The following is a 13,185-nucleotide window of genomic DNA, read 5'->3' as shown; positions in this document are numbered from 1 at the left end:
AGGAACCATGTCTGAAAAGGTGGTTGGCGAAATGAAACAAAATGGACCTGTAAGAACTAAGAAAAACAAACCAAAGGCCTTAAAAGATCGTTTTAAAGCAAAATCAAATCACGATGAGCCGAACAAGTCAACATCCATCTCAAGTTTCCCAACAAAAGAAAGTCAGCACCATACTAGTACTACTCCTAGTGGTACAAAATGGCTTGTTTGTGTATTTGTAACAACTCTAGCATTTGCATCACGATTTTATAAACTAGATGAACCAGACCATGTTTGGTAAGTATCATTTGTATGGTTATTTGAGTGTGAAGTGTTAATGAAATGATGATGATACAGATGACGGTGATGATGCTGCTGCTGCTGCTGCTGCTGCTGCTGTTGTTGTTGTTGTTGTTGTTGTTGTTGTTGTTGTTGTTGATGTTGTTGTTGTTGTTGTTGTTGTTGTTGTGAATGATGATGTTGTTGTTGATGGTAATGATTTATGATGGTGATGACGATGGCATTGATGACAACTATCGTGATTGTGTTAGTGGTGGTGGTGATGATGATGATGATGATGATGATGATGGTAGTGGTGATAATTGAGGTGATGACCATTACAACTAAGTTTTATAAAGGGAGTGAAATCAAACTATAATACTGTTAAACGGAAACTATCTTTTCAGTTTCTTCGAATACATGAAAGCTTAAATATGTTTTAACACTATGTATGTTCAGCATGAAAGCACTATGATTCATACACAAGTTCTCTTCTTCCACTTTTGATTGAGAAATAGGTATGTTTCAAACAAATCACCAGTCCTTCTTCAGTGTCTAACTGGATCTAACAGAATGATCCAAGGCTCAAAGGCAAATCCTCAACACCCTTATTAAAGAAGGCAACACCTGAATGCAAAGATTAGTGCCTGAGAAAGACAACATCTGATCAACTTCTACATGGAGATGTTCAAAAAAGAGGCCCTTGCTAACATCAACACTAATTTGACTCACTGTGGTGGTATCGATATGTGGATGAAACCAACACAGCCCCGTAAGGTAAATGAATTCCATGACTACATCAATGGCAGAGATTGCTGCATACAATTCACCATGATTCAAAGATCCCTATGTAATCGAGCAGAAGCAGTTTGCATGAACCAAGATGACAAAAAGAAAGCGATATATGCAATGCATAAATCAGGTTTTGAAACAGAATGGTTTCCCCACCTGGGCCAGGTCAAGCCAGAACACCACTAAACACAATAGAAACAACAGAAATGTCATCTAACATCAGGTTCACAGCAAAGGTTTCATTGTGTTACCTTATATCAAAGGCACCAGTGAAAAACTTAGAAACACACATTGCAGCAAAGGCATTCAAACATACTTCAAAAGCAGAAACACATTTAAGAGAAACAAGAAAGATGTCATCTGCCAAATATCTTGGTCTACACTATGGTGCAGTGCCTATAATATACAAGAGACCAGCGCAGGCCCCTAAAAGAGCCGAAGAAAGACCAATCAGCTATTCGCCAACACATTACAGAAAGTGACCCTCAACCTCCAGAACTAACTTCAAAATCAGTCAAGATCATCGACAGGGAACAAAACAGGAAAGACTATTTGAGGCCATGTACACCAAAGTCAACAATCCATCATTTAATGGCAGAAAATACGACATTCCACCAACCTGCAGTGACATCATAACAGAAGGTGGACAGTTAGATTTACATAACTTGACAACTACTTTCACTACCTGCACTTATGTATCTTTAAGCTAACCTTTTCACACCTCTGGTTATTCAACACTTCCAGCAAATTTGGATCATTCTGTGAGATCCAGTTAGACACTGAAGAAGGACAAGTGATTGGTTCAAAACATGTCTATTTCTCAATCAAAAAGTGGAAGAGGAGAACTTATGTATTAAATATGTTTAGCTATTGTTGGCCTTTGTCTTTTACTCTGAAAACAGTTCTGGAAATATTTACTCCAATGACTTTAAAATATCAAAGACACAGCACATATTTCCAGAGCTACTCTGAATATTAACATAATAACACCTATATGTTGAAGGCATCTATACCATAGTGCATGATTTCCTGTGAAGTTCAATGTTAATCATACTAGTCAATGTTAACGATTGAATTTTCTTATATACAACTTACAACTTGTATGTATCCTTATCAGCTGGGATGAAACACATTTTGGGAAAATGGGCAGTTATTACATCAACAGGACTTTCTTCTTTGATGTGCATCCACCACTTGGTAAGGTGAGTGTTTAGTTTTAGTCATATTCATGATTATGTGAAGAAAGTGAGCTCTTAGGAGTCATGAATATTCAGTGTGCATCTAATGAATATTCAGTGTGCATCTAATAAATAGTCATATTTGCTAAGACCCGTGAGCTAAGACCTGTAAGCTGAGACAATTATGTTCACAGAAAGAACGTACAATATAGGTGAAAGAGTTTCACTTTGGTGGGTTTTTTGGCAATCAAATAAACATTATGGTATGTGAAATCATGTAATAACTCTCCAGAACCCAAAGTCTATAAAAAATACTTTTATTTTCAGAGGTGATGTTCCCCTTTAAGCATTGGCTACTTATGTAGTTTTCACTACAGTCTTCAGAATATCATCATTCATTGAAAACAGTGATGTGATACAAGTATTTGTTGTTGTGTTTCCAGCTATATCACATATCCAGTATTTTGACCACAGAAAGAAGGAAATCTGGTCAAATTTACCGATGTATCATTTTCTATGTATTCAGCAATGGATATGGATGAGAATGAAGTTGTAGTCTGTAATATTTGAGGAACTCTAATTATTACAGTTATACAGCACTTTTAGGTATTTTTGAATCTTGCTCCTTGAAAGTTTGATAATAGCTATCTACCAATAGGGGAGGATCCAAATGGAATGTTCACCCTAGACTTTGGTTGGATATACAGTGTACAGTGAAATATTATTCCTATATCCCAAAGAAAAAAATCCCAAGTTTTGAATAAATTTTTTCAGTTGTATACTTTAGATATGGAAGCCACAGAAATAAAAATAAGTAGAAGCCATGGTTGATAGTAAATAAGTAATGTTTTTCTCTCGTAGATGCTGATTGGTTGGTCAGGTGTTCTGACTGGGTACAATGGTTCATTTCCATTTGATAAACCAGGTGACAAGTATGGAGATATCAACTATATAGGCATGAGAGCTGTAAGTATTCACTCTGAATATTTGTAACAAAAAACCAAAAATGTCAAGATGTGTTACCTTGACTTGCAACTTTTAGACTTGTTTGGGTCTAGATTTTGAAGGTTAAGAGTAATCAATTGTTAAAAACCAATCTAGTTAGTAATTTTAAATTGACAGGAATTGAAATTAAAGATGTACAATTCTGTAAGACTCTCATAAAAGGGGTACATTGTAAATGACCAGTATTTACTACTCATGGTATACAGTCTCTGGTTGTTAGCCAGAACAGTGATTCATCAATACAAAAGGACTTAGGTAGCAAATTTGATATTCATTGAATGTGTATTTGAAATGTATCAAAATTGTTTGAAATGTAACTTTATGTTGTAATGAAGGTGTTTAGGATTTGCAAGACTTACAAGAGGACACCATGACTTGACTTGTTTTCTCATATTCTCACAAACCAGAGCACTGACACAACATGGCAGTGCATGAAGAGACCTGTACGTGGTTTTATGAGAAAGTTCTTTTGAAGAATTCTGCAATCAGAAGTATCATTTCACTGTGCAAAAATCAGAAAACAACGGTCCTTTTCATGGTAACACTACTAATGTAGACTTTCTTGAAATGGCCATGGTTTACTTCTAGTTTTATACCCATGTTATGTCGGCGTATTGTTTTTTTGTTTTGTAAGTGGAAAACTATGCCACATGCAAGTATCTACTTTTCCCATCCAGTTGAATTGAATCACAAATCAAACTTGAAAAATAATTTCTTGTTTACTGTCCGACAACTTTCAACTTATGTCAATTCTGCCGTATGTTGGTGAAAAGTCGTGGTTGTTTGTAATTTCTTTGCTCCAGTATTCCTGACATCATATGTTTTTTTTTACAGTGTTTCTGATCATTAAAATTGATTGTTTGGTAATTGTTTGTTCCACAGTTCTGTGCAACTCTTGGATCTTTGTTGGTACCATTATCCTACCTCACAGTTATGGAATTTTATAAATCCATCCCAGCAGCGGTACTTGCAAGTTTTTTAATCATTTTTGGTAAGGATAAATTCTGAAAATTCTGACCCACAGGTTGTATGTCTTGATTGTGTTGCTTGACTTAAACTAGTAAACTAGTCAATTTTTCCAATAAAATTACAAAAATCATGGACCACTTACTGATAGTTTCTAAAGAAAAATGTGAGTTTTGGTCAAAAATCTTGGAAAATTCTCAGTAAACAAATGTGATAGTTGGTAGTCATGTTCCTAGGGATGTCTAGATGATAAATTGAATAATGCAAGATGATAATCAATGTGTGATTTAGATTGCAATTTAGGCCATTGTTGAAAATGAATGACTGTAAAGTATGTCCAGTTATGCAACAATACCACTAGCACTACTTTTTATAATTTCTACGATAAATACCAAATACTTTGTTGTCCATGGCTATTTTCAAGACAAAATATGTTTTGCATCTTTTCTGCCATTTACCAATACTTAGAAATATAATGATACAAATTTGTCGTACCTTTAACTGAATTATTGTGATTTTCTTCTTTTCTTCAGATACTGGATGTTTAACTATATCTCAGTATATTTTATTGGATCCTATTCTAATGTTTTTTATCATGTGCTCTACCTACTGTTTGATCAAATTTGATCATTTTAAAAATCATCCATTTACAATCCCATGGTGGTGTTGGCTGACATTCACTGGAATCTCCCTTGCCTGTGCATTTAGGTAAGAAATCTTTCTATTAGCCAACAGAGAGGGAAGTCTTCACAAAACTTCGAGCTTCCACCAAAATCAAAACCGATCATTGGCAAAACGTTATTGCTGAGGTTTTGTTTTACCTACTAGATAACAACAGCACTTTTACTGCTGAATACAACAGGGTTGCAATTGAATGGAGAGATGTATTAAAGTGGTTATATGGATAAGAAATTGGTATTTAATTTTGGATTTTGAATTCATAAAACAACTCTACTATGTTTTTATACTTTTGGAAAAACAATGTGAAACAACTTATACTAAATCCTTGTTTGTAACTCAATAAATTGCAAAAGATTAAAATATGTTAAAAATATTTTGTTATTGTATGTATAATAACAATCTTTTTACAGTTTTTAGCGCTGTCATTTATTGAGTGACAAACACAGACTTGGATGATGCTATTTCACATTGGAAAACATAGTAGAGTTGTCTTAAGAATTAAAAAAATCCAAAATAAATACCAACTTGTCATCCATGTTGACCACTTTAACATTGATTTTTAGCTAGAATACACACAAGTTTTACCTTCAGCAATGAAAATGTAACCATTGCATCAAATATATTGCACCTCTTTTGTAAAGATACACATACCATAGATCTGGTATATGTTCTCATCAAACTTGCTTAAAATCTTTACCACTGTTCTCACTTTTGATATTTACAGTGTCAAATGGGTTGGTTTATTTGTGATTTTATGGGCTGGTTTCAAGACAGTCTCTAATCTGTGGAATCTGCTTGGAGATCTGTCATTGACAAAGACACAACTCTTCCAACATTTCTCAGCCAGAGTGTTATGTCTTATAGTGATTCCAAGCATAGTGTACATGACATGGTTTTTAGTCCATTTCAAAGTTCTTGCCTACAGGTTAGTGAATATGACAGAACCCCATGATGCGCGAGTACAAGTGTGGCGTACTCAGGGTATTTGTACAAATGCTTGCATTTTTTTTCTGTGGCAGTACTTCCATGAGCATAGCAAGTGAAAGTGCAGCAGAAAACACTACAACCACACATGTCAATACCCCAGAGTACTCACACTGGAACTCACATAGCATGGGGTTCTGTTATTATTACATATATTTATCAAAAACAACAAATTTCCATAAAAATGACACTATACACTATAAACTATACGATCACACACTTTTGTATGTAGAATGAAGGCTCGCATCCTCATTTGCATATCATTTGCATGCAGGTATGCAATAATGTTTTCGGTATTGCAAAGCAGTGCAAGTACCACTAGTATGAGCACACACTGGTGCAAGTAATCTCTGGTACATATATGTAACAATATATATAATGTGTCCATTGTAAATTGTTATTTTTCATGGAAATGAACGTCATGGACAACAGATGTTTTCAGAGTATGTAAAGACCCTTAGTACTCTATTCTTATGAGTAATTTTAAAACTCCAACAACAATAGTGAATGGCTATTTTACCTGAACTTAGCTGATTAAGAATCTGTACACAACACAGATTATAAGCTAACGATGAATGTGGACTGAATGATATTTAGATATTACCGGTACTCCCCAATATTTCAGCCACTATGAGTCACTTGTCGAGTAGTGACAAACCCCTAGGTCGTGAGTATTTTCCAGCTGAATGAAGAAAATATATTGGAGATAATATGACTATACCTCCTCAAACATAATGCATAATTTATGAAAAATTGGGAAAAATAATGGTGATTTGGAACGTTTTGACATATTTTGAGCACTGTAAAACAGTGATGTACACATGGGTTGTCATGACGTAGAACAAACCAGGGCATATAATACATATTTTCTGTTCAAAGACAATAACTTGTTGCTTGTGCATGGTATTGCTAAATTTACCATGGAAATTGTCTTTGCAAGCCATCGTTTAGTCTGAAATAAAATAGCTTGGTGGTGTTGCACATGTTTCTCGTATCTCAGGTAAGCAGAATGTGTTGAGCACAGTCAGATAATTATAGAGTCTATTCATCACTGTGAATCTCTGATAAGGCTCATTTTTTGTGTCTGACAAGATAACACTATGTTTGTTTCTAGTGGACCTGGTGATGGGTTTTTCAGTTCAGCATTTCAGTCCAAGTTAGTTGGTAATAGTTTATATCAAGCTTCCATGCCTGAAGGTGAGTAAAACCAAATCTTACATAGTAATGTTATTTACCTTTCAGTACAAGCGTATGAAAGTGTTAAGATAACATTGTATGATAAGAAATACATCACAGTAGCTGTTAACTTTCAGAGCAAGTCAGATTTACATAATCCACACCAGCTTTTGACAAAGATGGCAGTTGAACATGAGTACTATGAACATACAGGAGATTTCGTCTCAGCTTGCAAATGCTATCAAACAGTGTATAAGATCAGTGAGACTGATCACAATGTTTCATGTTGAGATAGACACAGTAAAGATAATACACAAACATCCCTTACACAGTGTCTGCTCTGTAGACACAATAAAGATAACACACAAACATCCCTTACACAGTGTCTGTGCTGTAGACACAACAAAGATAACACACAAACATCCCTTACACAGTGTCTGCTCTGTAGACACAACAAAGATAACACACAAACATCCCTTACACAGTGTCTGCTCTGTAGACACAACAAAGATAACACACAAACATCACTTACACAGTGTCTGCTCTGTAGACACAACAAAGATAACACACAAACATCCCTTACACAGTGTCTGCTCTGTAGACACAACAAAGATAACACACAAACATCCCTTACACAGTGTCTGCTCTGTAGACACAACAAAGATAACACACAAACATCCCTTACACAGTGTCTGCTCTGTATTTTATTACTTATACGACGGCTAGACTGACTTGGCCAATCAGAGGCCTTGATTTCGGTTGGTTATATGGAGCCATGACCCTCTCTTTCTTAGAGGTGTGACCTTTATATCCGTTTGAGCCAACCACGTCATAGTATAAGTAAGATAGACAACTCGTTCGGTAGGGTTATGTGTCAAAAACTCGGCGACTATGCCCCCTCGTTTATTGGCGCATAACCCTCCCGAACTCGTTGACTATCTATACATATGTATTTTGTTTTTGTTATTATTGTAAGGGATGTGTGTGCATGTGTTATCTTTATTGTGTCTATAGCAACATAAAACCTTGTGATCAGTCTCACCGATCTTGATACGTTCATCATTTGCCTCTTGTATTTAGTTTGGTGATCAAAATATTTTGTAGATAGACAATTTTCCACACTTTTGCTCCACTATATTTTGGAAGATAACAAATTTTGACTACAGTAGATATTGATAACCAGGTTATTTTGATTCACATCTATGTGTATAAATCTGTCTTATAGTTTGTATTTACTCAGACTGTACTAGTTAAAGTGGTTCTGTTGTCATACAGACTTATTTTTGTACAGATATTGTTTCAGCTATTCAAATAAGAGCCAAAATACATACATTCTCAATATGTAAAGCTCTGTTTTGTGGATAGTAACCATGACAACCAAGTGTTAACCAGTAAGAGTAAGAGTAAACTTTCCCTTTACTTCTGATTCAGTCATTAATTTTTGTCTTTCCTCCCTCCTCCTTGTCAGATCTAACCTATGGTTCTGTAATTACACTCAAAAACCAACGACCAGCTGGAGGACTGCTTCATTCTCATTGGCATCTTTACCCAGAAGGCTCTGGGGCCATACAACAACAGGTGATGAACAGACATTTCTGTAGAGATCATGTGACACAAGCAAACAAGATCATTGGTTGTAAACAAAAATCATATAGTTTAAATATTGATGACAGATGCATGGAATTAGGAAATGGAAAAGTTAGTCAAGGGAAAGAAAAATCACTGGTCTGGGTTCAATTCAAAATATCTAGCAGACTATTTATTTGACTTGTATATCTTAGGTTAACAAAATTTACGTAACAATTTTGATATTGAAAAAAAGAAGAAGTTTTTTTGCTTCAGCTTCACTTGCTTTCCAAATAACAGTTATACAAAGAGAGATTTATCTAACAGTTACACAGAGAAGTACCTCTGAAATATATTTTGATTCCTTTAGAAAACATTGACTATTTTTCAATTTTGTGATCTCTAATAGTGTGTGTCACATGAGTGATGTACTGTTTGATTTGTTTCTATCTTAGGTGACTGCCTATACACATAAAGATGACAATAATAAATGGATTATCAAAAAAGCTGACTCCAATCAGGAGGATGTGAAGAAACCCTTAGACTTTGTTCAAAATGGAGATTTGATAAGGCTTGAACATGTTGCGTATGTATTGAGTTTTTACTTTATAAGTATACTGTAGAAGATGATTGCACAATATCACACAAGCTCAACAAGCGAACTCGTTCCTTTAGGGAGGGAGGGAGGGAGGGAGTCTGGCATCAATGTGATTGCTGAACTTCATTTCCGCACTTCTAACCAAGTTCCGAAAACTTTCATGCCTTCAATGATGACAGCTTGTGTATTTACTAGTGATATGTTGATAAGTTGATAAAAATTAATTCTAATGTGAGATATGATGATGCTGGGTTTCTGGTAGTATTTTGATGTATCTACCACCATCTTAGTAAACAGGTTCATAAGGTTGGAACTTCATGTTTACCATGATAATGTTTTGGCATTGCTTCAATCATAGTAGTGTAACCACTACAATTTTCATCAATTGGTTTACACCATATATAAACATGTGATGTCACACTTGTGAATGTTTGTTTAGGGGTAGGTGGTTTTGTCCTAAATGAGTGATGTTCATTTATTGAGCATGTGTGATCGTCCTTATAAGGCAATCAGTGATGTAGTATGGCTGTTTCATATGTTGGTGTACCCCAGACCTTTTACTTGGTTCATTTTGACTCTCAGTACTCCTGTAGACATTCAAATTCCATATTTTACTTTACTGAAGTAGTAGCCTGTAAATGAGTGAAAGTTTTACTGGATTTCAAATCTACCCACTGTGCTAGATGACATCAGTAGTTTTTACTGGGTTTTAAATCTAACCACTATGCTCGATGACATCATTAGTGTCCTCATGTGATATGAATATTCATGAGTCAGCATTGGGAGCTTGATCAGCCAATCACAAATGACGATTTCTTGATGGACTTAAAACATAATCTAAGTGAACTGAGCCATTGTGACTCGAAATTGTAATCTAATTTTAGGTTTAAATAAAGAACTATTGAGCAAATGTCTAAGTGAGAAAACATAGCCAAACAAGGAAGTGAAGGATCATAGCTAGTGTTGATGCAGTTTTGTGCAGATTCTCAGTAATTTTGAGTACATTTTATACATCCAAAAGTCCACAGCACAGCAACCTGACTCAGTGGCGTGTATAAAGTTAGCACTGTAAAATAAAGAAATAGGTTGTGTGTCAGCAAACAACTTTTTAGTGATTTTGAACCGTTATACCTAAATCTTGTTGACACTCAGTTTCAATGTGAATTCAATTACAAAGTTATATGCATGTATCTGTATGGGTAAAAATCATTTTCCACAATTCCACACATCTTTTCAGCTGTAAATTTCTGATCGTGTATAATTTTTTACAGAACAAGAAGAAATCTTCATAGTCACTTAGAACCAGCCCCATTGACACCCAGACACTATCAAGTCACTGGTTATGGAGAGGTACTCACAAATTGCACACCAGCATTAATTTACTATATTTACAACACACTTAAGTACAAGCAAATACACCCAGTGTTATCAGTCCACGAAGTCAGCAGTTTAAAGGAAAAGTCCTGTCAGGCTTATTTCCGACTTTTGTACACTTGTATTGATTACTGCTATCAACATAGAGGAAAGAGTCCAGTCACACTTATTTCTACCTTTCTTATGCTTGTATTGATTACTGCTATCAACGTACATAAAATTTTGGGTGATAAAATAGTACCTTGGTAACTCATTCAATTTGAAATCTTGTATTGAAGCCCTACTGCACTTGCATGTGTTCTGCCATTTTTGGGATTTCCTGCAATGGTTTCTGGGAAATCCTTTCAGGAAATGACATCATTTACCACAGTCTCTGTCAAGAGAAAGGGATTGTGGGAATAAATATGAATATTCTCCTTTTTGGTTGCAGGAAGGAATTGGTGATGTTAATGATGTGTGGAAAATCCAAATTGTTGATGGTCCTGATAAAAACAGAATTAAAACCGTTCGAAGCAAGATTAAGTTTATCCATTATTTGCTTGGATGTGCACTTCACTCACATTCCAAGACTTTACCGAAATGGTGAGTACATATCTTGTATTTTGAAACTCAAAAACAAGAGACAAAACAATTGTAGTATAGCCCTGATGATGCTGACGAGATATTGGTGAAAATTTAGGATTCACTTCCAAGAGATTTTTTTGACTCTGTGAGTAGAAATGTTCATGAGTAACTGTGAACCCGGAGTCTATGAAATCACAAGTGACAAGACAAGTTAGACCACAATGGGTTTAAATTCACTTCTTACATGGTCAAGACATCTACCAATCCCATGTTGATTCCTAGGAGCTCATAAAATTATATTTTGTTTTCAGGGGATGGGAGCAGCTAGAGGTGACGTGTAACCCACATATTAGAGACAAGAAGAATCTCTGGAACATAGAAGATCACACCAATGAATTACGTAAGCATAACGTGAAACATTAACACCATCAAGAAAGTTGTTTGCCCTGTCATAAAGCACATAACTTCATTCAGTCAGACATTTCCCCATGCTTTAGACATCACAATGATAGAACTATCAAGAAACACCCTTGGGTTTCAGTCACACATTCATCACAAATTCAACTTGACTGATGGTATTTTTGTCTCTGATGTATTCATTCTCATCACTACTGTATATCACTGCACCATATAAATTTCAGGTACAGATATGTATGTCAACACAGTCATGTGTTGAGGCAATAAATGTAGTAAATTTTTTTTTTATAATTTCTTTGTCTTGTCGGTAGTACCAAATAGCAGTTTTGAAGTATTTGCACCATCATTTGTGGAAAGTTTAATGGAATCACATGCTGTAATGGCACAAAGTAACAGTGGCTTGAAACCTAAAGAAGGGGAGGTTACATCCAGACCTTGGCAGTGGCCAATCAACTACAGGGTAAGTGGTCATGTGATTAATCCATTGTCATGGACAGTATGGTGTAAGAATCTGATGACTACCTATTTTTGTAATTCTTAATCTCTGTTTGCCTTTAAAATGTTATTGCTGAAATATTTGTTAATGTCCAAAGTTCCATCTATGTATCTTACAAGAAGCATTTCTAAACAGTGGTGTGTGTGTGTGTGTGTGTGTGTGTGTGTGTGTGTGTGTGTGTGTGTGTGTGTGTGTGTGTGTGTGTGTGTGTGTGTGTGTGTGTGTGTGTGTGTGTGTGTGTGTGTGTGTGTGTGTGTTTTATCAAATGTCAATCCATTACCCCCCGAAACCACCACCGCTGTAAAGCCACAAAATGTTGTGAAGCCACGCACTCGGGCTTCACACTTTTGGCCCTCCTATTACGCTTAAAAAGGCATAAAAAGTGCCTAGAAATGTTCTCAGCGATGGTCCTACTTTTTTGTCAAAAATATAATATGTGCGAAAATCGGCGTGAGTGTTCGCAAAAGTCACCAGGAAAGCACACACACATGTTCTAGGCACATAGCGCCACCAAGAGTTGAAATCGTTCATGTGCGCATGCGCGTATCTCTGTAACTAGTGTAAGTTTGCTGTTCACTTGTGAGTACTTCCAGGGAGCATTCACGACCTCATGACAAGTCCTGTCATTGGAGTTTCCTTTTTCTGAAGGTTAGTAATCCACCACTCATATTTTGGTAATTTAATGACTACCATTTAAGACCATTATTTCAGAGTTTCAAACAGCAAACTCAAATTGAATATGGTCGCTCATATGTGTGGCCCTCTGTGCTGTAGATGTTGTTGAATTCATCTATTTTTGTCAACATTTTCAGCATTTATTGTTGCCAAGCCTTTCATCAAAGGATAGAGACATTCATCTGCATGTATGTGTTTTTTTATTTAAAAGTAGTCGCTCATGTTCCAGACAGAGGCGATCTTCTAGGGCTGTACAACTTTAGTTGATGGCGACATGCCTAAATCTGGGTAGTCTGAAAAGGGAAAGCACAGAAGCCAAGAGTACTGAAAAACGAAAAGTCACAAATGAATGAAAATATAGACCATGTTTATGCTTACCATACAAAATTTACAGTGTACACCTCATGTAGTGGGGGAGGGGTCCTAGGGGTCTCCCCTTATAAATCCTGGAGGTT

General features: G+C 35.8%; 1 protein-coding gene across 1 annotated transcript in view; it reads left to right on the top strand.

Annotated features, from left to right (window-relative positions):
• Window positions 1–198: 198 nt before the first annotated feature.
• The window catches only part of LOC144452560 (protein O-mannosyl-transferase 2-like), a 30,679-nt gene continuing 17,692 nt past the window's right edge, over window positions 199–13,185 (top strand). The window contains 14 exon segments of the mRNA XM_078143666.1: window positions 199–246; window positions 248–276; window positions 2,168–2,252; window positions 3,090–3,194; window positions 4,116–4,224; window positions 4,733–4,907; window positions 5,605–5,805; window positions 6,979–7,061; window positions 8,509–8,618; window positions 9,062–9,192; window positions 10,476–10,554; window positions 11,009–11,160; window positions 11,454–11,542; window positions 11,871–12,019. Coding sequence (XP_077999792.1) covers window positions 199–246; window positions 248–276; window positions 2,168–2,252; window positions 3,090–3,194; window positions 4,116–4,224; window positions 4,733–4,907; window positions 5,605–5,805; window positions 6,979–7,061; window positions 8,509–8,618; window positions 9,062–9,192; window positions 10,476–10,554; window positions 11,009–11,160; window positions 11,454–11,542; window positions 11,871–12,019 — 1,545 coding nt within the window.

The sequence above is a fragment of the Glandiceps talaboti genome, chromosome 2, assembly GCF_964340395.1.
Source record: "Glandiceps talaboti chromosome 2, keGlaTala1.1, whole genome shotgun sequence".
Lineage (NCBI taxonomy): Eukaryota > Metazoa > Hemichordata > Enteropneusta > Spengelidae > Glandiceps > Glandiceps talaboti.
This window is presented reverse-complemented; position numbering and strand designations above follow the sequence as displayed.